Source organism: Thamnophis sirtalis, unplaced genomic scaffold, assembly GCF_051295495.1.
Source record: "Thamnophis sirtalis isolate CommonGarterSnake01/CBP01778 unplaced genomic scaffold, rThaSir2_p1.2 scaffold_1, whole genome shotgun sequence".
Classification (NCBI taxonomy): Eukaryota; Metazoa; Chordata; class Lepidosauria; order Squamata; family Natricidae; genus Thamnophis; species Thamnophis sirtalis.
This window is the reverse complement of record NW_028261381.1, coordinates 78,693,801-78,719,609: the sequence shown is the minus strand read 5'-3', so window position 1 is coordinate 78,719,609 and position 25,809 is coordinate 78,693,801. Positions and strand designations below refer to the sequence as shown.

General features: G+C 43.3%; 1 protein-coding gene across 1 annotated transcript in view; it reads left to right on the top strand.

Annotated features, from left to right (window-relative positions):
* Nucleotides 1-19,163, top strand: part of LOC106551579 (tumor necrosis factor receptor superfamily member 10B) — a 38,748-nt gene extending 19,585 nt beyond the window's left edge. Inside the window, exons 5-10 of the mRNA XM_087716959.1 lie at nt 3,115-3,188; nt 4,604-4,744; nt 6,355-6,380; nt 12,389-12,577; nt 15,931-15,982; nt 18,280-19,163. Coding sequence (XP_087573085.1) covers nt 3,115-3,188; nt 4,604-4,744; nt 6,355-6,380; nt 12,389-12,577; nt 15,931-15,982; nt 18,280-18,578 — 781 coding nt within the window. The 3' untranslated portion in view covers nt 18,579-19,163. The remainder of the gene's footprint in view (nt 1-3,114; nt 3,189-4,603; nt 4,745-6,354; nt 6,381-12,388; nt 12,578-15,930; nt 15,983-18,279) is intronic.
* The last annotated feature ends 6,646 nt before the right edge of the window (nt 19,164-25,809 follow it).

Below are 25,809 nucleotides of genomic sequence, written 5' to 3'. Positions count from 1 at the left end.
ATGATAATCCAACAGTTAATGAAAAAAATATGTAAAAAATTATGTTCAAACAAGTTGAAATCCAATATCCTTTTAATGACGCAATAAACCCGACATTGGTATATAATCTTTTTTGGGCAAAGCCCACTGCCTTTGAGCCATATGCCAAGAATTCCAGAATTAAATGTTGGTTTAATTGATTTATACCATGGGATTACTCTCCATGTTTAATTTCTACTTCTGCCACATTAAAAAAACTTCAGTTGCTGCATATGTAAAAAAACTCTAAAAGTTGTACCTCAAACTACTGTGCTTTGGAATATCAAATTGTATATTTAATTCATAAATGTACAACGTGCTATTATCTAAAGCTATGTATAACTCAGCCTATTTTGTGTAGCTAAGCCTATTAATTTTTAGATAAGTGTGCTAAAATCAGCCCTGGTGATGTTAGAACTAGATAAGATGGCAGGAATGGCATATTTAAAAATTATTGGCTATCTTATTTGCAGTATTCACTTTTGCACATGCGGTTCTGATATATTCCACAAAAATTGCTTTTGCCACAGATTTAACAATAGTTGGTGGAATCTTGATCTAATGCAGCAGTCAGAGTGTTGTTTTTAGATTACTTAATACTTTATTGTCATTGCGCCTTGTACAAAATTAAATGCCATCTTCAGTGTACATTATACATAAGAAAACTATAAAAACAAAACAAAAACACACATCCTTCACATTCTATACAATTGAATTAAAAAACCCTGATATTGCATTAATATTGTACCATACAGTAGAATTCAATATAAGTACTGATATAGATATGTGCGAGCACTACAGTCCAAATAATTCCTAGTCATCAAAGCCCAACACTTCAAAATTCATAGTGGGGTTGCATTCTTTTGTCACGAATTTCCTGCATTCGGTTTCACTTCTACTTGCTTATTGGTTTTGTTTCATTTTTAATAGTGCTGTGTTTTCCTGCCTTGCTTAATTACCACACCAAATTACTGGCAGTCTACAGCATTTGGTCACAAGTCTTTACATGTGTATGTTTAAGGAACAACTAGAAGTTCAGAAGATGGTAAAAATAAGGATTAGTAGGGAATTGGGCAGTGTCTTTGATAAATGATCTTATTCATTTACTGAGATCATTTGCTAATTTTTTGGAAACTAAATAAATAGCAAAACACCAAACAACAAAAATATATTGTCTGGAAACATCCTGGCATTAAGTACGAAACTTGTCTTTATCATATATAGAATGCTACTTCCTCAACATCTCAAAAAAGGGATTGAGAGAGTTACAGTTTGTTTTGCTTGCTAAAGACTTAAAACAGTCTTTAAGTAAGCTGTCTAATTCAAGTTTTACCAGAAGTGATAATTTCCTGCTACAAGAATGAGAGTGTGGAGAATAAGTTAGGCACACTTCCAGACAAAACACCTAACTCCTACAGATAAAGTTTTTATTTTCTAAGAAGCTTAAGGCATTCCTTTGGAGACCAGAGATATATCTCAAGATGGTGGTGATGATGATGATGATGGAGTGACATTTTTCTTTATTGGAGGTCAGCTTTCCTTGTTTTTAACAAAATTGAATTAAAATTAAACATTTAAAAACTTCGTAGGGATCAAAGGAGGTGACAGTAAACACATTGACTCTTTTGGATGCCACATTGGGCACTATTGATTTTTATGAGGAACTGAGGATTAGCTTGTTTCAGATAGTTTACATGTATTTCCCAATATTGTAAGAGAAGAACCTTAAATTAAATTATAATGGCAAAAAATAGGAGCGTGGTGGCTTCTTTTCCAACTAGTAAAAATGTCTTAGATAAAAGAGGTGCTACCAGACTCCTCTGATTATTATCAATAATGTTACAACTATCATTAGTTCAGACTATAGGTTCCCCACACAAAAATATTTTCTTCCTGTCTTTTGTATCAGGTCCACATCTTGTTAAAGAAACTGAAATAAAATCTTAGAAAAAATCAAATTCTCAAAGTTTAATTGAAAAGATCAGTATTCAGAGATCAGAACTGAGATTCTGAAATATTTGAACTTACATGTTGTGGAAAGTTAATAAAGATTCATGACATTGTCTCTTTCATTTCGAGATCTTATATATTTCTATTGGATGTTTGTAAAATATATATTTTATAAATTAAATCAGGTGATCCCTAGATTGCAAATCAAAGGAGATTTTCTCTTTTCAGAACACAATTCTGATTCTTGGTCCTTTGAAATACTCTAGTATTGGTCTGTCTGTATATTCTCAGCTGCAGGAGGTCCCTCTGAAAATATGTGGCTGAAATTTAGTTTAAATGGCCAAATTTGGGTGGTGTTTAACAAAAGTACCCTCCTCAAGTCCTAAAAAATAGACTGGAAATTTATTTGGGGCTCACAATGGATGGAGGTGGGGGTACTTTGCTGTTGTGTCTCCCCCCCTCCTATCCTTAACAATAGACTTCAAAAATTTGGGCCCACATCTTGTATGAATTTACTAGATTTCTGGAAAATATTGGCACTGAATTGTAGCTCCAGATCTCAAACATTGCCATTCCTGATTTGTATAAAAAGCTGTAACAGGCAAAATAACAGTACTGTAATCAGCTGATCTGCCTCTTAGACCAGTGTGACTTTTCATCATTTATGGTATTTTTGCCATTGGAGGCAATTTTGGGAAGGGAGGAATTTGTTTAATGAACATACCTAATTTTTACCAATGTTCCATCCCGAGTTGGGTAAGTCAGCAGTCAGTCTCACTGTGATTTAGAATGGGCATAATCATTTCAAACAATCCTAAAATAAGTTAAATTAAGTTTTTGTAAACAGCAAATAATAAGATTTGAACTGTATCAGTTTCTGTAAAAAATGGCATATTTCAACCCTTCAGTTCTTAGCTTGCCTGCAAAATTTATCCCATTTTGTTAAACAAAAGTGAATTGTATACGGTAAGTATTTATATTTTTTTGCATGCTAGATTGTAGAAGAAAAACATCTTGATGTACTCTTACTCTAGAGCTCATTGAGCCTTTTCAAAAGTCCCAAGCAGCTCAGTTGTTTTTTATTCAGTAGATATGCCTTCTTAAATAATCAATCTACCTTTTTTTTAATTAACAATTAATTTCTAGGTGTCCTGAAGGACAGGTGGTTATGAAAAGCTGCAATGCCACAACAGATATGAAATGCGGATCACCATCTCCAGGTTAATATTATAATTGCAAACAATAATAGACCAAATTGTCGTAAGTCAAGGACTACCTATATTTTTATTTAATGACAGTATAGCATTGTATTATAATTCAAACAATGGGAAGGCTACAAAAGCAGCTTCAAGTGATTTTATTTTACAGTTGTCCATGTGGAACGAGAGACAGTTCATGCAGGACAGGTGAAGTGTGAGGTACCCACTTAATGACTGGACAGCTGGGACTGCTGTCATTAAACAATATGGTCAATGCTTCACTTAAGGACTTCTTTGTTTATCAATGAAAATTCCAGCCCCAATTAGGGCCATAACCCAAACAGTAGCTGCAGTCTATTTCGGAAAAATACCAGGCTGAGAGGTTCCTTAATCTGGTACATTAAAAGAGTATGGCTAGGATATTTTTCCTTCCCAGAATTACTGTATTTTTCAGAGTATAAGACGCACCCTTTTCCCTCAAAAAATCTGGGTGCATCTTATACACTGAATACAGCATTTTTGCCTCCTGAAACTCTGTCCCCTTCACCAAAATGGCTGTGCATAGTTTTTAGAAGGCTTTCAGAGAGCTCTTGGGGGCTGGGGAGGGCAGAAATGAGCGAAAAACAGCCCATTTCCCCCCCTGCCCCCAGCACCACTCTATAAGCTTCCTAAAGGCTATCCACGTCCTTTTAAAAAAAAAACAGGCCCGTTTTTGCGAAAAACGGTCTGTTTTTTGCTTGTTTCTCCCCCTGTCCAGGAGCACTCTACAAGCCTCCTAAGGCCTATTCATGCCCTTTTGTTGAAGAAAACTGGGGCCGTTTTTTGTGAAAAACTGGCTGTTTTGGGGAGATTTGCAGAGTGCAAAAACTTTTTTTTTTAATTTTCCTCTTCAAAACATTGCTGCATCTTATACTCCGAAAAATACAGTAGTATATTAGTACTGTTTTGTCTCTGTCGGGAGTAAGGAAGCTAATACCCTAACCCTAAACCCCAACCAGCCTTAGTATGATCAGTGGCAAAAGGTTATGGGAGATATAAGTCAAATGATTTGGAAGACGCCAGATTATCTTCTGAAGGGATGTGGGCATACATTCTATTCCTTTGTCTTGCACTGCAGAAATGAGACTCAATATCAGAGGATATTTTGTAAATTTCTGTAAAGCTCTGGCTAATTTTGTTCCCCAAAGCAGTTGCCTAGATTCGCTCATTATGCTTAATCATGATTTGCAAAATTTTGTTTCCCTGAATAAACAAGAATATACTCGGTATATGCAGCATGTTTAGCCATAAACAGTCTTCAAACTCAAATGGCAGGGTTCATATAGCTGTACCATTATCTATAAATCTAACTTCCGTTCTTGGCATGTTATGAGTGTATACGTAGAAGAGTCTCTTTATCTTTAATTTGTTTAAAGGCTTTCTATTTTGTCTTTTAGAAACTTCAGATTCCTCATTTCCAAGCATTTACATCGGGATTGGTGTTTCAATTGGAGTGGTTTTCTTGGCAATTGTCATCATTGGTTGTTTAGTTTACTGCCTGTATAAAAGGAGAAAATCCAGTTCTGTAATGAACAAAGGTAATTTCCTGATGAATCGCTAAATATGAAATAATTTGCTATCTAATATTTAATGAACCAAAGTACCAAAAAAATTGGGAGACCCAAAGCAGGGAACAGTGCGTGCTAATTAGTGAGTCGGATTTGCATGTTGTGTTTAGCTGTAGTTTGCTTAACTGAGGTTGGTTGAATAAGTATCAATTGGCTGGATGTTCAGATTGCACTAAAATATAAATCATAGCATTTTAAAGAATCCTCACCCATGGGATAAAGATTGCTTATTTCCTCTTACCTAGGGGTGTCACACTCAAGGCCCAGGGGCCGGATCCAGCCCATAGGGTTCTTAGATTTGGCCAGTGCGGTCATCCTGGAAACAGCAAAGGACTGGCCCGTAGTGCCTCTGCCAGCAAAAACAGAGCTCAGGAGCTCCCGAACTCCATTTTCACTGACAGAGGTTGCAGGAGGTTGTCACAGCTGAAAGTGGAGCTTGGGAACACATTTTTGCTGGCTGAGCGCTCTGGCCACCACAGGCACCCCTGACACAAGTGATGTTGAGCCACCCCAGGTCAAACACAATCCTGATGCAGCCCTCAAGTTTGACACCCCTGTTCTTACCCATTAGCTTCCTTTGTGCCAACCCATGGTTCATTGCATAATGTTGCAATCGTGTCCAAACTTCTTGCAGAATGCAGGATCAGAAATTTCAGCGGAAGAAGTACAATAATGAATAGCTATACATTTAATTGGAAGACCAGGGCTAATAACAGAACTGCTGGAATGAAAGAAATCATCAGGTTATCAAGTCAGCTTTAAATAAGCGATCACTTATTTAGCAATGAAATCGTGCAATTTTTCCCTGTACAAAGATTTGATGCCGATATTGCTTGTTTACTGATGGTACAGGTAATCCTCAACTTACGACCACAGTTGAGCCCAAAATTTATGTTGCTGAGTTAAGTGAGTTTTGCCCTAGTTTATGATCTTTCTTGCCACAGTTGTTAAATGAATCACTGCAGCTCTTAAATTAGCAGCAGAGTTGTTAAGTGAAGCTGGCTTTCCCATTGACTTTGCTTGCCAGAGGTTCACAAAAGAGGATCACCTGACCCCAGGACACTGCAACCATCATAAATATGAACCAGTTGCCAAGCATCCGAGTATAAAACCTATGACCATGGAGATGCTGCAATGGTCGTAAGTGTGAAAAATAGTCATACGTCACTTTTTCAGTGCTGTTGAAACTTTGAACGGTCACTAAATGACTGTTATAAGTCGAGGACTACCTGAAATTGGTACTAGGAATTCCATCGCTAAGCGTCATAAGGCACAGCGTCATGGGCCCACCCCAACTTGTGAGAGTAGTCTAGGCGAATCCATCAGGCTGCAGTATTTAACAGTCATGTTATCACCATTTGCGACATCCCGACAGCTTCCCCACTGACTTTACTTGTTGGAAACATGCAGCGAAGTTCACAAATGGCAATCACATTATCGGAGGAATGCTGTGATAATTTAAGCTATGAGGACCTATCATAAATCCCCCTCATTCAGCACCATTGTAACCAAACAGTTCCTGAATGACAATGTTAAGTGAGGACTAATGTATATATTTTTTTCTATACTTTTCTTCCCAGGAATGAAAGAATCCAGAGACAACTTGGTAAGCATTTGTGTACTTATTTTTTAAAGGAAAATAACTAGTGTTCTTAGCATGCTTCTGTCCATCCAAAATGATGAGAAGTTCACAAGAATCAGCATAGCCAGCTTTCTTCTCAGTTGTTAGTTCATAAAACTGAAGAGTTACTGAGAAGACATCAAATTTTTATTTTCATGTACAACAATCAAGGCCAATCAATGATGCACTTGAAAAAAAAAACAGCCTTGTTTTTCATCTTCATTGAAAGTGCATCTTTGACAGGACCTCTAGCTTTCTTTGTGCCCCACCAGTGTATTCTCCCTCCAGATTAATTTTTAATGTCACATGGGGATAACCAGAACATTAGCATTCAGTTGCTTCTACTGTCACAACACCAATTAGATTCCAACCCCCAAACAAGTGTTGGTTTGCCATTGATAAAATCCTATATGGCTCAGGTCCATATTATCTTAGGATCCATCTGTTCCAGGTGAAAACTGCCTAGCCCAGGGGTCTGCAATCTTAAACACTCAAAGAGCCATTTGGACCCATTTCCCACAGAAAAGAAAACACCGGGAGCCACAAAACCTGGATAGGCGTGGCCAATTCAACATGACTCCCATCCAGTTACATTATCCAGCTGCCCCTGACACGCTTACCCGGGTTTTGTGGCTCCCTGTGTTTTCTGTGCTTCTTGCAGCACTTTGTGCAGCAGAATTAAATTTAGTGTGCTTCACAATGGGGGAGATGACTTCCCATCCTTGTCCTGGAGCCCATTATGACCCAGAGTATTGCCTGCAGCCAGGCTGGGCCAGTGTCTCTGGGCAGAGAACAGGTTGCGCATCTCCCCGAGCAACTGAGGTGCGCACAGCACCAACAAGGGCTGGAAGAAGCGCCCAGGAGATGAGGCAAATACAGGAGCACTTCACTCCTGCTCTGGAATATGAAGCGAGTCTCCATCCACCGTTGCCCTTACCTTCTCAGGCCAGGTGAGGAGTGACTGCGCATGTGCAAGATCAGAGATGGCTGTCAGGCGTTTTCGCTCTGAACGAACCAGGCGAAAAACGCTGAAAAATCTTTAGAAAACAACTCTGCACCTCTCGGAAAGGGGTCCCTGGGGATGTCCAGAATTCAGGGGACCCGAGGAATCCAGACTTTTGGGGGGGTCACCACTCCTAGGCGACCCTGGACCATCCAAATCTCGGAGACTTTTGTGCTGCCTGTGCTGTTCGGCGGTGGGGGAGGCGGCGTTTCGCTGGCGGCAGCGGCGTTGTCTTCCAGCATTTTCAGCGTTCCTATTCGACTTGCTGAGCTTTTAGGGGCTTCGTTTGATTGCCATCGTCCCAGAGAGGGGGTGAGCGAGCTGGATTATTATTGGGACTGGATAAACTGGGCAGCTGGCTTTGTGGCTGGCTTTGCCTGGCGTCGCAGCAGCCCTTCCGGACACCCCCCCCTCCCTGTTTGGCCCCGCTCCCTTGCCGACGCTGCCTCTTTCCTCCTCCGTTCCTTGCCTGGCTTGTTTGACGCTGCCTTTTTCCTCCTCTGCTCCTTGCCTGGCTTGTTTGTTTCTTGCCTGGCCTGGCTGCTTTCCTGGCGCGTTTTCTCCTCTGCCCACCCTTGCTGTTGTGGGCTCTCCCCCCGTGTCTTTTGCCTGGCACCTGGCTCTCCCCTGCTCTGGCCTCTCAACATCTGGCCTCCTCTGGCCACGGCCTCTGGGCTTTTGGACTCGCTGGCGCAGCCCCATCTGGCCTTGACTATTACCATCATTATCATCATTACCACCCGTCATTGCCCTTGGGGTATTATCTTGGATAGCGCCTGCACAAGCCATCTCACTGAGGCACACTGGACTCTGGATGGGTGGGGGCACTTACAACGAGTGCTGAGGCCCCCGGACTTGTTGGTAACATCTACAGTCTGCTCCTTGGTTTGCTCCCTGGTACATCTGTCCAACGGAGGGAGCGACAGAAGATGGCAAAACTATAAGAGGGGATTTAATGTTTCTAATGTATCCCCCCCTCTTTCACGATCCACCCCGGACTTTAGACTCTTTAGACTCTGGACCTTTTATTATACCTTTCCAAGAACGAGGTATACCATTTGCTTACCACCTGTATACCACCTGTATACCACTTTTTGGTGCTCAGCTACCTCAAATCTTTAAGATCTATCTGCACAGCTATTAATCTATACGTGCGCAGTGCTCCAAAAATTTTTAGGAATGCGGTGTGAATGGTATGCCTGACTGATGACTGTACCCACTTTTTAACTTTATTACTGTTGTATTTTTTGTGTTTTAATTGACCTATGTGGGGAATGCATGGATGAGTGGATGTATTTATGTGAGAGGATGATTGATTCAAAGGGCCTGTCGGAAAATGCGGGGCCTGTGGGGGTGGGTGGAGGGATCACGGACACGGGAGTGGGCCAGAGCATTACGGTCTTAACAGGGAGGGGCAGATATGGCGGGGACTTTAGGGCGGGCCATTACCGGGGAAGGAGGGCTCGCTACGTCACAGAGATCCCTCCTTCCGGCCCTATGAGTCCCACTCCAAGGCCAGATGGTGTGAGTAATCAGGACCCTGGTCTTAGGCTGCTGTCGCTAAATGCCGGGTCTGTAGTTCATAAGGCTCCCCTCGTTCAGGACTTAATTATAGACAAGAGGGCAGACCTGGCATGTATTACTGAAACCTGGCTGGGCCCGGAGGGAGGAGTCCCCCTCGTAGAGATGTGCCCAGAGGGCTTTCAGGTGCTTCATCAGCCGCGAGCCCAGGGAAGGGGTGGGGGTGTGGCCATTGTTATCCGAGAGTCTCTAGTACCTCGTAGGATCCCTGCTCTGGAGCTTGTCGGGTGTGAGTCCCTGCTGGTGAAGTTGGACCTCAAGGGTCAAGTGGGCTTGCTGTTAATGTACCTGACTCCCAACAGCGTTGCAGCAGCCCTCCCCTCGCTCCTCGAGTCGGTAACCGAGCTGGCAATTGAGTTCCCCAGGCTTATGGTTCTGGGGGATTTCAATTTGCCTTCGCTCGGTGAACACTCTGATGGAGCGCAGGAGTTCATGGCTTCCGTGACAGCCATGGGCTTGACCCAAGTAATCCGGGGCCCAACTCACTCGGCGGGTCACATGCTCGACCTCGTATTTCTCTCGGAGCAGTGGAGTTGTGACCTTGGTCTGAGGGGTAGTGAGATCTTACCCCTGTCATGGTCGGACCACTACCTACTGAGGCTTGACTTTCGGAGATCAAACCCCCACTGTAGGGAGGAGGAACCGACCAGGTGGTTCCACTCCAGGCGACTTATGGACCCGTCGGGTTTTCAGACGGAGCTTGGGGTTATTCCTGATACTCTCACCCGCAGTCCGGCGGAGACTCTGGTTGCTGCTTGGAATTCAGCAGCGACAGAGGCTCTTAACCGGATTGCGCCTTTACGGCCGATCCGAGGCAGTGGATCCAGGAGGGCCCCTTGGTTTACTGAGGAACTCCGGGAGATGAAGCGCCAAAAGAGACGCCTAGAGCACCGATGGAGATCCAGTAAGTCCGAGTCAGACCGAGCACTTTTAACATCCAGCATCAGAGTCTACATCCGGGCAATTAGGACGTCAAAAAGAACATACATTGCCTCTCTGATTGCTTCCGCTGAGTCGCGCCCAGCCGCCTTGTTCAGGATAACCCGTTCCCTCCTAAATAGGAGGGATACGAGCGATCCTTTGCAAGGCAGAGCTGAGGACTATGTCCAATTCCTCGCGGATAAAGTTGCTCGGCTTCGGGCGGACCTGGACTCCAATTCTGCAGAACCAGCTGAGGCACCAAGGGATAATCTGGTAGGACATCACTGGATTGATTTTCAAGCTGTTACCCCTGAGGACGTGGACAAGGCCATGAGAGCTGTAAGTGCCTCCACATGTGTACTGGACCCGTGCCCCCCCTGGCTGGTTAACAGCAGGGAGGTGACACGGGGCTGGATCCAGGTGGTTGTTGCTGCCTCCCTTTGGGAGGGGGTCTTTCCCCCTGCATTAAAGGCGGCGGTGGTGAGACCCCCTCCTGAAGAAGCCATCTTTGGATCCAGCCATCCTAAACAACTATCGTCCAGTCTCCAACCTCCCCTTTGTGGGGAAGGTTGTTGAGAAGGTGGTGGCCTTTCAGCTCCAGCGGTCCTTGGAGGAAACCAATTATCTAGATCCCTTCCAGTCGGGTTTCAGGCCTGGCTACAGCACGGAAACCGCTTTGGTCGCATTGATCGATGATCTCTGGAGAGCCAGGGATGGAGGTCATGCCTCCATCCTGGTACTCCTTGACCTCTCTGCGGCTTTTGATACCATCGACCATGGTATCCTTCTGCGACGACTGCAGGAGGTGGGGGTGGGAGGCACGATCTTATGGTGGTTCTCCTCTTACCTCTCGGACAGGTCGCAGTCAGTGTTGGTTGGAGGGCAGAGATCGACCCCTAGGCCACTAACGTATGGGGTGCCGCAGGGTTCAGTCCTGTCCCCCCTCCTCTTTAATATCTACATGAAACCGCTGGGTGAGATCATTCGACGGCACGGGATAAAATACCACCAGTATGCGGACGATACACAGCTGTATCTGTCCGCTCCGTGCCAACTCAATGAAGCGATGGATGTGATGTGCCAGGGCCTCGAGGCTGTTAGGGACTGGATGGGGGTTAACAAGCTTGTACTCAATCCAGATAAGACCGAGTGGCTGCTGTGCTTCCCTCCTACTAATTGGCCAAGTGTTCCACCTCTCAGGCTGGGGGGTCAAACAGTACGCCCCTCAGACAGGGTCCGCAACTTGGGAGTCCTCCTGGACCCACAGCTGACTTTTGAACACCATTTGTCAGCTGTGACCAGGGGGGCATTTGCCCAGGTTCGCCTGGTGCACCAGTTGCGTCCCTACCTGAACCGGGAGGCTCTCACAACAGTCACTCGTGCCCTTGTGACCTCTAGACTGGATTATTGCAACGTGCTCTACATGGGGCTGCCCTTGAAGAGTATTCGGCGACTTCAGCTTGTCCAGAATGCAGCCGCGCGAGCGATCGTGGGTGCGCCTCGGTTCACCCACGTAACACCTATCCTCCGCGAGCTGTACTGGCTGCCTGTTGATCTCCGGTACGCTTCAAGGTGCTAGTTGTCACCTACAAAGCCCTTCATGGTATTGGATCTGGGTACTTGAGAGACTGCCTACTGCCAATTACCTCCACTAGACCAATTAGATCCCACAGACTAGGCCTCCTCCGAATTCCATCAGCTGGCCAGTGTCGACTGGCGACTACCCGGAGGAGGGCCTTCTCTGTGGCTGCTCGGACCCTCTGGAACGAACTCCCTGTGTAGATTCGTACCCTCACCACCCTCCAGGCCTTCCGCATAGCCCTTAAAACCTGGCTGTTCCGACAGGCCTGGGGCTAAAGACTCACTGCCCCACTTCGAATGGTATGATTGTTGTGCTTTTAACTATGTATGGTTTTCATGTTTTTGTAACTCTGTTTGTTTTTCCCCTCCCTTTTGAGTTGTGAGCCGCCCTGAGTTCCTTGCAGGGAAAAGAGCGGCATACAAATAAATGAAAATGAAAATGAATGAAATGACTGGGAGGGGAGGGTGAGAGGCTGAGCCAGCGAGTAGTAGGTTTATCCTACACGGAGCCATAGCCAGGGGACGAAAGAGCCATGGGTTGCTGACACCTGGCCTAGCCTATGCATTTGGGCAGGAAGCAGTTGTTTAGGAACCTACCTCTGAAAAGAGTAAAGGAAAAAGGATATGTAAGCAAACCTTCTCTATAGCTGTCCCTCTGTTTTTGGAACATTGTAATCCAGGGAAGCATTCATAATTTTTCACCTTAGGGGCACAATGAAGATGTCATTATTGACCTAGGCGATAAAACCCATAGGTGGAACAGAATTTGACTAAATTAAATGGAGAGGCATTTTTACTGTGTAAGATTGTATTATTAACACGCTTCTCCGTTTGAACATTTCTAGAATTTCAGAGGTGTTTTTTTTTAATACAATTACTATTTCCTACCAATTTCTTTATTTTGCAGATATCTGATAATGAGAATAAAAACTCTAAAACTGAAGCCTCTGCTCCTCCTCAGGACAGACTGCCTGAAACTGCGGAGGGAGAGGATTTGGAGATGAGGGAACAAGACTCTTTCCTTCCAAATAGGCCATCTGTGTCATCATCACTTGAGGCTGCTTGTTCAAATGGGCAGTCCAGTGGAGGGAATAATGTAGGTATTTTTCAGTAGAAAATTGCTAGATAATTAATAGTTACTACAGTTCTGTGGGTTCTTCCATAGCAGAACAGTTTGAAATAGTATATGTTCACTTAACAGGGCGGCCTTTTATGAATAAATTAGGCCGGTTTGAGGCAACTCTGCTTTGTTCTGAGAAAACATGTGCCACAGAAACAACACAGTTCTCTTCAAAGTGGTTTGTGCTGCTTTGTGGTCTCTTCCAGTGGATGGCCTGAAGAAGCTTCTCTGCATAAGCAGCATGTGTAGAGACCTCTTTAGGCTATTGAAACTGCTGGATGAAGCCTTAGAAATGAGGCAACGTAGCATTGTTACATCTAATTTTAGATGCCAGTGGAGATTTAAAACAGATTTTAAAAGATGGTTCACACAGATATTCACTGAAGGAAAGCAACCCCTTGAAGTTTTATACAGCCATAAAACATGTAAGATAGGTTAGAGAAATGATCATTATAACATAACAGGTATGTTATGTTATAACAGAATTTCATCTAAAAACACCAGGTGAAACTTGCAGTATTTTGAAACAGCAGCAGAGGGCGCAATATAGTAACATTTAGCAAAAGGACCTGCTTAAATAATAGGGTTCTAACAATAGATGTTGAAAGGATTTAAATGCTTTTGTCTTGCAAAGCCATTTGTCACACTAGGAATTTGCTGTGTTTCTGTGGCTGGAGATAACTGGATACAGGCAGACATTAAGCAGTAAAAAAAAAACGCTAACTGCTTGCCTTGATCTGCTATGTTGACTGCTAGCTAAAAAGGTTCACAAGAAAATCCAAATTTTTCTAGTGTGTGCCAATATGACTAAGATCAGTTTTGTCAGGTCCTGAGCAACTTTATGGGAAGAGATATTTCCTGAGATATTCTGGCCTCAAAATGGCCACCAAACCTCAAGTCAATTTCCATGTTTCTCTAGGACACGGGTGTCAAACTTGCCATGTCACATGACGGATCGTGACATTTTGTCCCTTCATGGAGCTGGGGTGGATGTGGCCAGCACATGACATATCTGGCCTATGGGCTGCCAGTTTGACACTCCTGCTCTCGGAGAACTGTTATATTAGTAGCAACATTTGCATCCTTCATAATTTGGACCTGTACCTTTTCCTCTTCCTTGCCCCTCTATGCTTTAACTGAAGCCTTTGCCTCCACAATAGCACTTGGCCCTTGTTATTCTAGGTAGTCAATATGAAAATGGACTTAGAGATGCCGTAAGAAACATGGTTTTGAAACACATAGTTAGAATGTAAGAAAACACTTCTGGCCTTGATATCTGCCTCTTTATCATCTGTGTTTTTGCTATCCTATCCCTTAAAGTGAGCTTTATAAAGTAACTGCAGCCTTTAAAGATTAACACACACACACACCCAATTATGATTTCATTGAGGACAGGAAAGTGTTATGGTGGTGTTCTTATTGTGCATCCAAGTGTTTATAGAAAATATTGGTATATTCCTTTTAGAATCAAAGTACATACAGCTTAAAGCAGAAAACCTTATGCTTCTGCCCAAAAATTCTTGGTAGAATGTTCTTTTACAGTTACTATTTTAAAATGATTATTTTCTGTTGCATTGCCCTGGCTCTAACTTCTTCTGCAACTCCCATTAAGGATTCCTTCAGAATTCTCCAGCAGAATGCAAACTAATTCCACACCATCAATTATTTCAAAAGAAAGAACATTCTTGCTTCATATTCTTCCCCTCCATGGTTACCTGGAAAGATGCATTTATTTTTGCAACATGGGATTTGCATGCTATTTTGGATTAGCTGCATAAAGAAACACATTACACAAACTTTCTTACTGAGTGTCAGGGAGATTATCATATTTTAAAATTTTTATTAAACAAAGAAGTTGAATAGCCCTCTTAAAAGTTAACAAGTTTATCAGTAGTAGTTTCCCGTGACCCGTCAAAAGCGCGTTCCACAAAAGCGCGGTCGACGAAATCGCGTATGTGACGTCATCACAACGCGACGAAAAAGATCGAAAAATTGAAATAAAAATTAAATTACAGCAAGCCGATTCACATAAAGGTAAGCGTTAGGTTAAGGGTTAGGGTTAGGTTAAGGGTTAGGGTTAGGTTTAGAGCGTTAGCGTTACGTTTGGCGTTAGGTTAAGGGTTAGCATTAGATTTTTCGTTAGGTTAACGGTTAGGTTTAGGGTTAGGTTAAGGGTTAGGTTTAGGGTTAGGTTTGGGGGGGTAGGGGAAGGTTTTAGCTTTATTTTTACATTTTTCGATCTTTTTCGTCGCGCTGTGATGACGTCACATACGCGCTTTCGTCGACCGCGATTTTGTCGTCCGCGGTTTTGTGGTGGAACCGTAGTTTCCCACTTACAGATCTGGTCAACAAATAACACTAAACTCTAATGTGGTTTTCTTTCATACCAGATTTTATGCCCGCTGTCAGTGTAGTGGCGATGAGCTTCCAGGCTAACAGGCTGTGATCTAATTGATATCCTGATGTTTTGCCAGCAACTGTGTCTGGCATTTTCAGAGGCAAAGTAATCTGCTGTGCAGTGTACTTCTTCTCAGGTCACAGGCAGCTGCGCAGAAATTGAATGCGCTCACTTTACTTCTGAAGATGCTAGTCATAGTTGCTGGCAAAATGTCAGGATATCAGACCACAGCCTGTTAGCCTGGACGTTCATTGCTATGATGTGATTTGTTTGCTTTCAACTTGGCACGTGATATATGATTTGTACTTTCTTTTTTCTAGTAGTGTCAAAAACAGAATGGAATCATCTTACATTGAAGTTTAAGGTTTAAGTTGAATCTGAGAAACAGAAAGGTTGCTTAAAATTTGTCGGGTGCACTTTGGAATCCATTGAATAAATTTCACTATGTTTCTCTGATTATCTGTTTAATTCAGGGGTGTCAAACTCGATTTCATTGAAGACTGCATCAGGGTTGTGTTTGACCTCGGCGGGTGGGGTGTGTGGTCAGGATGGGCGTGGCCAGCTCGACCTCACTCGTGCCTGTAGTGGCCCGAGAGCTCTGCAAGTGAAAACGGTCTCCTGAGCTCCGTTTCACCGCAATGGCCTCCTGCAATCCTCTGCCAGCGAAAACAGAGCTCGGGAAGACTGCGTGCAATGCCCCTGAGCTCCATTTTTGCTGGCAGAGGCACCATGGGCCAGTCCTTCACTGTTTCCAAGGTGGCCCACGGGCCAGATCTAAGCACCCACGGGCCAGATCCGGCCCTTGGACCTTGAATTTGACACCCCCGGTTTAATCTGTTTAAAAAAAAACAATTTGCTGTGTTGAGTCATATTTTATGTTTTTTTTAATACTTTGAATTACAACAGATCATCCTTTTTTTAAATTTTTCAGGTACAGAGCTCTAACAATCCTGCAGTAAGGTTTAATACTTCCTGTAAGGAAAGTGAGTAGTCCAAATAACTATTTTACAGATTATCATTCAATAAATCATATTGAACAATATTTGTAACTCAAGTACAAAAATATGTTAATATTGACAATTACATTTTCAATTCTTGATAATTTAAATTAATCTCCTAAATCAAATAAACAGCAAAGAAACTTCTTGAGCAAGTATGTAAATGATGCACTCATTGGACATCATATTAACAGTGAACTATAATGATTCTGTTCTGAGTGCAAGAGAATACTTAAATGTCTCAATCATCTTCTTGAAATATCCTTGAAATATTAATTCCATCCAATATTTTTTAAAGTGTTCATGCTACTAGTTGGATTCTCAGTTCCCATAAGTCATGAGTCCCCAATCCCTGGATTGTGGCCCACTACTGGGCCGTGAGCTGTTTGGAACTGGGCTGCAGAAGTGGTGGGTGACTGTGCATTTGTGTGCGTGTGTGTGCTCTCCATTTGCACCAGTGGCAAACGTGAGTGTCTGCTGCTCGCGCAAATGGAGATGGGTGTACTTACTGGCAGTTCACACAGAAAAAAATTAACAGAAGAATTTTTTCCTCCAGTTCTTAAAGTAATGTTCCAGCACCAAGTATTTATTTTCACATTGAGTTTAGTTTTTAGTTTTATTTGGCATTTATAGGCCACCCTTTTCCCTGAGGGGACTCAGGGCGGCTTACAATTCGTGGGAATTCGAGTTATTTGGAATTATATATTTCAGCTTTATCAAAAATAAACTACAAATGGTTATTAAAGTGAATTCTTACCCTAAACTGCAATTACAATGGATAGATGCTACAACTTAACTCTATTATAGTTAGGAATGGGCAGTCATAAATTTGGCTGAACAAGGGCAGCAGCAGATACTCAGATCCACAGAACATTCCACTACAAAGCAAAAATCAGAGAGTGCACTATGTGAGTGTACTGTTTTATCTCCACATACACATGGCAGGATGCAGAAGCTAATTGAGGCTGGTATTCCATCTCAGTGAAAAGCCTCCTTGCCTCTCCTTGCCTCTATGTGTAGAATTCTCAGCATTCAGCCCTTATGTCAATGGCTACACTATCATCAGATAGAGCCGAGGTGGCGCAGTGTTTAGGGTGCAGTACTGAAGCCCACTACAGCTGACTGTTATCTGCAGTTCAGCGATTCTAATATCACCGGCTCAAGGTTAACTCAGCCTTCCATCCTTCCGAGGTAGGTGAAATGAGGACCCAGACTGTGGGGGCGATATGCTGACTCTGTAAACCGCTTAGAGAGGGCTGAAAGCCCTATGAAGCGATATATAAGTCTAACTGCTATTGCTATTGCTATCATCATCAGGATCGGTTCTTTTTTAAAAAGAGGCAAACTGAGTACAAATTTCAGCTTCCTCATTTAGTTCCCAACAACAATCTCCACTATTCGGGAAGATCTTCATACTTCTAAAACAGCTTTTTACAGGGAAGTATAGGAGAAGTTTTTAAAAAATGCAACAATGAGGACATCCTATGAGTAGAGTAGTACATATGGCACAGTTCCTCAACCTTTCTGGCTTTGTGGACCAGCAGTGGGTGGGGGAGAGTGGATGGTTCTGAAAAGGGTTTTGGTATTTGAATAGCCCCTTCTTTGTCTTCTCTCTGGCTAGGAAAGATACTTTTATTCTAACAAGCTAATATCCCGTTACTGCATTTTTAAAATTATTTTTTGCAGTTTGCTATAATTATCCCAATTGTTGTAATCTATCTTAAATGGCATGAATTGGGGGGGTATTACTTTTGTCATATAATGTAATCCTTGACTTACAGTCCATTTAGTGACCATTCAAAGTTACTGAAAAGCATTGAAAATAGTGACTTACACTTTTCACTACTGTTGCAGCATCCCCATGATTTCATGGTCAAAATTCAGATGCTTGGCAAGTGGTTCATATTTATGACGGTCACAGTGTCCTGGAGTCATGGGATTCCCCCTTCTGACAAGCAAAGTCAATGGAGATTACAGATTCACTTAATAACCATGCTATTAACTTAACAAATGCAACAAATCACTTAAGAACTGTGGCAAGAAAAGTTGTAAAATGGGACAAACTCACTTAACAAATGTTTCACTTAGCAACATAAATTTTGGGTTCATGCTTTTGAAAATTAAACGTTGAGCCAATGCAGCCGAAAGCCAAATATATACATTGAAGAAAAATGTGACGTTTGTCCTGCAGGTCATTTGAAATGCCATATAAGTATATAAGCATGTGAGTCGTGTAAAATGCTTTTTTAAAAATCTAACATATATTTTTATTTGCATTGCAGAATTGGAGAAGACTTATTTTCAAACAAGGAACATAGTGTTACCAGATGATTGGCAAAGACTTATGAGGAAATGTGGCTTATCAGATGTTGACCTAGAGAACATAAAACATGATAATCCTCAACATTCTGATGAACGACATTATCAGATGTTAAGAACTTTGCGAGACAGGAATGGAGTTGTTCCTGCTTTTAATAAAATACTTGACAGCCTGAAAGAAATGCATCTTAATGGTATTTATGAAAATATAATGAATGAACTAATAAGTGAAGATTTAATAATAAATGCGACTGAAGACTAATTTAGCTTTTATTTCTTTATTTTTGACTATGCAAAAACCGGACAGAGAAGAGTCTTCTCTGAAAAGGGACTTTTAATGCATCAATTTAGTGCATTTTCCCTTGGCTGAAGATGTGTAAACTGACAACACAGTTGTTGAACTTTTGGGAAATAAAATGCTGCATATCTGAGTGGGTAAATTTTGCAACATTCAAACTTTACAATGGATAATACAACAACCAATAAGAGCTTGGTCAGTGTTTGGAAATTACAGGTTTTTATGTGATTCTGTACTGTCCTCTATAAAAATGCTATTGTGACCAAAATTCAGTATTCAATATTACGTGAACTGCTAACATACAGCAGGCTGAAGCTGGATACAGTAGTTTTCTATGGAATCACAATCGTCTAACCTGTTGGGTAAGTGGAATTTGACTGTGTAAAACTATGTAAAAAAATCAGGCAGGAACTGTGTTCGCATTTGCTACTATAGTATGAAATGACTGATTGATTGCAATACTTCATTTGTGATCTTAAATACAAAGAGTGTGCTGCATCATACTCTGCAACTTTTTGTACATATTTTCTAATAAAAAATTACTTCTGATTCCTTTATTGTGTATGTCACTGGGAAATGGGCCAGGGAATGAAATGAAATTTGAGTGGAGCAAGGAATAATTTTAAATAGTATGGATAGCATTTGTACATTTCAAAGAATTCCACATAGTTTGACTAGGAATACATACCACATTGGTTTGTTGAATAAACTGTAGTGATCTGCATAGTCACCATCATTGGCTTCCTATCTTATGCTACTGTGAAAACAAACCAGATTATTGTTTAGTGTAAATCTTGCCATCTATTAAATATATTACTAGGAAACAATTTCATTCTTATACACTAAGTACCATACATTTGTTAGTTTTTATAATTACTTAATTTTGGAAGCCAGTTATACCAATTACAAAAAAAGTGCACAATATGAAAAGTTTCAGAATATTATACCATATATGGGATATTATTTGGGTCCAATTGTATCATAACACTGACAGATGTTCTGCCAGCAGAATAAATTATTACGTCTACTAATATTCTGCACACAATTGAAAACTCCTGAATGCTTGGGGAAACCCCCTGAATCAGATTTGAGAGATGATAAAACTTGCACTGAATACAGGTAGTTCTACAACAATTCAATTAGTGACCATTCGAAGATGCAAGGACACTGAGAAAAAAAGGATTTATGACCATTTTTCACTTGCAGCATCCCTTGATCATGGGATGAAAACTCAGATGCTTGGCAACTGATTCATATTTATGACAGTTGCAGTGACCTGGAGTCATGCGATCACCTTTTATGACCTCCTGATAAGCAAAATCAATAGGGAAGCCAGATTCACTTAGGAACCTTGTTACTAACTTAACAATTGCAGTGATTCTGGCAAGAAACACTGTAAAAAGAACGTTGGTCTTACCTGAATGTGTCTTTTCAGGGGAAGAGAGGGAGGGGTTACGCATGGGAAATACCCAAGCTTAGTCCCAGGGAGGGAAACTAGGGCCCAAGGGGAGAGTCAGCTGCCACCCTCTGTAGAATCCCACGACCAAAGGACGCGTCCACCGAGGTGAATGCGTCCAGTCAATAATGACAGATGAAAGAGGTTGGGGATGCCCAAACAGCCGCCCAACAGATATCCTCAAAAGGAGCTCTAGTGGCCCACGCCACTGTGGTTGCGGCACTTCTAGTGGAGTGGGCCATGATTCCCGCCAGGGCAGGCTGACCCACTGCCTCATAGGCCCCTGCAATGGCCTGACGTATCCACTGGCCAATAATGGCCAAGGAAACCCTGGCCCCCAGAGACCCCGGCTGAAAGGAAACGAAGAGGGCCTCCGATCTGTGTACACCTCACCGTCCGCCTGAGATAGATGCGCAAGGTGCGGCGGACGTCCAGAGGGTGCCATAGTCGCTCCCTATCACTAGAGGGGGCCGGACAGAAGTTAGGCAAGACTAACTCCTGCGCCCTGTAAAATGGGGTGTTCACTTTGGGGGAAAAGGTGGGGTCCAGGTGAAGGACCGCCCTATCTTGGTGGAATTGACAAAGATCGTCCTTGGAGGATAGGGCGCCTAGCTCTGAAATACACCTGGCAGACGTAATGGCCACCATAAATGCCACCTTAAGGGACAAGAATCTAAGATGGACTGTTCGAAGAGGTTCAAACGGAGCCCCCGTCAAGGCCCTGAGGACCAGAGGAAGATCCCAGGTTGGAAATCTGTGGATAGGAGGGGGCCTGAGATTTGCCGTCCCCTTCAGAAAATGTTTGACTAGGGGATGGTGGGAGAGGGAGGAAGAGCCCACCCACCCCCAGGACGGACGACAACGCTGCCACCTGGCAGGCGTAGGGTGTTATGTGATAGGCCGTCATCCAGTCCCTTCTGCAGGAAGTCCAGGACGTTGGGGATCGTGGCCCTGGCTGGACTGATGGCTAATGGGGAGCACCATCTGACAAAGGCTGACAGGTGGAGTTATAGATCCGAGTGGTTGACGGTCGCCTAGAGGCTTCAATGGTTTGTATGACTTTGGAGGACAGGTTAGCCTTCCTCAGGATTCGCCGTTCAAGTGCCAGGCGGTCAGATGGAGCCACTGTGGCTCTGGGTGCATCAAAACCCCCTGGCACAAGACGATCTCCCGAGGAATCCTCCATGGCTGGGAAACCGAAAGTTGTACCAGATCCGCAAACCAGGGTCTCCCGGGCCAATAAGGGGCTAGCATGATGATGTGAGCCCTCTCTGTCACTACCTTCCTGAGGACCCCCGGGATAAGGGGAATGGGAGGGAAGGCATAGAGGAGGCCCGGAGGCCATCTGCTCCCGAGGGCATCCGTGCCCTCCGCAGCTTGGTTCTGGAAACGGGAGAAGAACTTCGGCAGTTGTGAATTTGCCAGGGTGGCAAACAGGTCCACCAGCGGGGTGCAGAACCTCTGGCATATCTCCTGAAACAGGTCGGGGAGGAGCTGCCACTCGCCGTTGTCGAGGGTCGCCCGGCTCAGCCAGTCTGCCTGGTGGTTGGACTCACCCAATATATGTTCCGACACTAGCGAAGCCAGATGTTTCTCTGCCCAAGAGCCAATCCTCAGAGCCTCTAGCAAGAGGGCTTGAGAGTGTGTCCCTCCCTGATAGTTTATGTGGGCCTTTGTGGCGACATTGTCCGTCAGGAGGAGCACGTGGAGGCCCTTCACAGAGTCCTTGAAATGTTGGAGGGCCAGGCGCGCTGCTTTCAGCTCCAACCAATTGATGTTGTGTCAGAGTACTTGAGAGACCGCCTGCTGCCAATTACCTCCCAAAGGCCCATTAGATCACACAGGGTTGGCCTCCTCCGGGTTCCGTCTACTAGCCAATGCCACCTGGCTACTACCCGGGGGAGGGCCTTCTCTGTGGCAGCTCCGGCCCTCTGGAACGAACTCCCCGCAGGGATTCGGACCCTCACCTCTCTCCAGGCCTTCCGAAAAGCCGTCAAAACCTGGCTTTGCCGGCAGGCCTGGGGTTGATGAGTTCCCTCCCCTCTTGACTTGTATGGTTGCGTGATTCTTGCTTATTTTAATTATCTGTATTCTGTTTTATGTTCCCCCTTTTCCCTTTTTGAATTGTTCGCCGCCCTGAGTCCTTCCCGGAGAAGGGCGGCATACAAATAATAAAATTCAATTCAATTCAGAGGTCTGAGACAGTCCAGCGGCCCTGAGCTAATCTGGAGTCCATCAGGGCCCCCCAACCGAACAAGCTTGCATCAGTTGTAACAGTCACTCTATCCGGCTCCCAAAATGAGCAGCCCCGCCATAGGGCTGGGGAGAGCCACCACTGGAGGGACACCCAGACCTCCGCTGGGAGACGGAGGATCCGGAGGGAGTTACTCATTTTCCTCTTCTGAAACGGAGTAAGCGCTTACTGGAGAGGGCGGAGGTGAAGTCTGGCCCATGGGACTATCCCGATGCATGATACCATCTTGCCAAGTAACTGAGACAAGGTCAGGATGGAAACCGACTGACTTCTGCGAACTGAGCTTGCTAGCCGGTGAAGGCTGGTCTGGCGGTCCGGGGAAAGATGGACTATCCCTGACACTGAATCTATGATCGTCCCTAAGTGAAGGATTCACGTGGATGGTTAGAGATGACTTTTGGGGAAATTGACTGAAAACCCCAGAGACTGAAGGCACTGAATGGTGAGTTGAATATCTGATACCGCTGGGGAAGGGACCCTGCCTGAACTAGGACGTCATCTAGGTAGCATTGGAATCTCACCGGAATCGATCGGAGGTGACCTGCCAATGCCGCCAGGACCTTTGTGAATGTCCGAGCGCCGAAGCCAGACTGAAGGGGAGAGCCCTGTATTGATAGTGAAGGCCCCCCCTGGGAAAATCTGAGATACCTGCGATGAGCCAGCAACCAACTATTCAAAACCAGTAATTCCGCAAGGAGAGAGGATGGGGATGGGGATATTTCAAAAACTAAGCACATATCCTAAAAGAAAATCCACCTGCGACCAGCATTGAGTGGAGCTTTTATAAGCTTTAGATTAGAATAAATGAGCTGGAAGGGGCCTTGGAGGTCTTCTGGTCCAGTCCCCTGCTAAAGCAGGAGAACCTATACCAGAGGTCTTCAAACTTGGCAACTTTTAAGACTTGTGGACTTCAACTCCCAGAATTCTCCAGACAGTTATGGACTTCAACTCCCAGCTATGCTGGCTGGATAATTGTGGGAGTTGAAGTCCACAAGTCTTATTGGGGAGTCCTGACTATACTGTAGTAGTATATACATATAGTATACTATACCTATATCAAAGAAAGCTCCCGTGAGTTTAACAACACTCGTATTTCAAAGGCTAGAAACGGAAGATCGCAATGCGAGCTCCCTCCTACTGGTAATCAAAACCTCCCTAACCAAAATCCACACCACCAAAAGGGAGCAACCGCACTTCCACTCATCACCCCCTCCCCCCAGTTACTTTTACCCAGCAGCGTCTCCATGCAAAGAAAAAGGATAGCACGAAATATGTGACCGTTTTTAAACCAGTGGCAAAGAGCTCTCTCTCACAAGCTCAACTAGAATTTGATTAGTGGTTTTTTTTCCCCACCCTAACAACACCGTGAACGATCTCCCCGCCCACTGACCATTAAAAAAAAAAACTTTTCACAAGCCAAGCCGGTAGATTAAGACGCCGGTGGTGTTGGGGGGGCGGGCGATTGAAGCGGCACATGCCCCTCTCCTGGGAGGAAGGCGGTGATTGGAGGGGAGGGTGGTGACGTCCTTAAAGGAAAACCCACAGCTATTTCCAGGTTTGTTTGGGTAATTTTGTCCTTGTGCCTGCGCCGATGGGCTTTAAACAGTCCATCTTTTGCTCGGCAAGTTTCTCCTTTCCATCTGAGAATTAGCTAAGGGGAAGCTACCAACCTAGGGGCGACGCCCTCTACAGCCAACAATCTTTTCCCTCACCCCCTGCTGGCCCCCTTGCCTCTTAGCGCCCCCCTGCCACCCCCCTTGCCTCTTAGCGCCCCCCTAAGTCATCCCACCGTTCCCCAGGGGGCGATACCACCCACTTTGGGAACCACTATTGTAAGTCAAGGACTACCTGTATAAGAAATATGCTTACTTAAAGCTATCTACTAGACCTCTGAATGTAAAACAAATAATTAACTACTACTAGAGCAGCTAACTTGTTTCAATTTATTACTCTGGAACACAATCAAAACAATGGATACTTCTCACTTAGAAAAAATTTAAGACACATCATGGCATAGTTCACAAACAAAGTAAGCAATGTTGATTTGTAAGAAAAAAATTCAGCCTCTTGTTAGATAATACCTCCATTAAAAGTAACTAATAGTAAAAAACTAAACTAATTTTGCAGTGTCCTGTTTTGTAATAAGTTTGATAAAAGTTGTTTTTGACTCCACTGAAGAACTACAGGTGAGTTTCAGGAAAAATTGCCTGAAGGGAAATAAACATTGATTTGGGATGAAGCTGAAGTGAGAAAAGGGTTGAAGGAATATTTTTAAAGATTCATCTGAACCTGGTGCTGTTATTGCAGGATCCAATCTGGATGGTTTCTAAGGATAGTAGAAGTACAATAAATTAGTCTTAACATTCTTCTACTAATCTCACACCTTCACTTTTTCAGGCTTAATATGTATCTCTTTTCTTATTCATCATAACAAAAGGACAATGTGACAGTGTGGATTTCAAAAGGCAGAGGGAGAAAAACAACATGGACTTCCAAGTTTAGCAAAACCAGTGTGGTAAAACTGGTTACAGACTTAAATGGGTTTGATTCTACCAGGAATATGTTCACACAACACAAGGAAACAAACTAGCTAGCCACCTTTTACTGTTATGTGTGTTATGTAAACGCAGCTTGTATGGCTTAAGTGAAATGTTTATACCACCAATTTTTTTCTGGGTCACAATTATATTAAGAATGGATAAATGTGTTGAGCAAACAGAGACTTAATATTTTTCAGGTTTCATATTATATCTTAACAACAAACCTGTGGCCTAGGTAAGCAGAGGTGCTATTTAATCTTTGCTGTGGTTGAGAAGGTTCCTGTAAAATATAGCTGAATCCCAACAATTCCCTTTAAAATCAGAACAGCATGCCAGGTAAGCTTAAACTTGTAATAAATTGCAAATGTAAAAATTATGTGGAAGAAAAAATAAAGTATTACACAGAAAAGCATAAAATAATAAACTACCGTAATTCTTTGAGCCTAAAAGCAGGTTTCTTCTCCCATGTTTTGGGCTTTTGTGCTTGTAGCTCCAGACAGTGTACATATGTATTATTGATGGTGATTTGCCATCTATTTATCATGTATATTGTTATTTTTATATTGCTTGTATTGTACACTGCCTAGAGACAGATTGAAGTTGGATGATGGTTCAATCAGTAAAAAAAAAAAGAGGAAATACTGATAAACAGAAATCCAGGCTTTTATTTATAAAACTCTGGTAAATTAAAGTATATGATCATTAAAAGTTCTTTAAAAAAAGGAAAATATATTTATTGGAAAATAGCATCAACTTTGGAGGGGGAGGAATCTGAAGACTTGATTTGCTCAGTTTATAGGTATCTGAACTAATATAATAAATCACCATTAGTCAATTGCAAAAAGCAACTTTACTCCACACAGTTTATATTTTGTGATGATACCTTTAACATCAACAGCACCAAACAACATCTGTCTATCCCAAGGACTGGGTAGATGGCTAAAA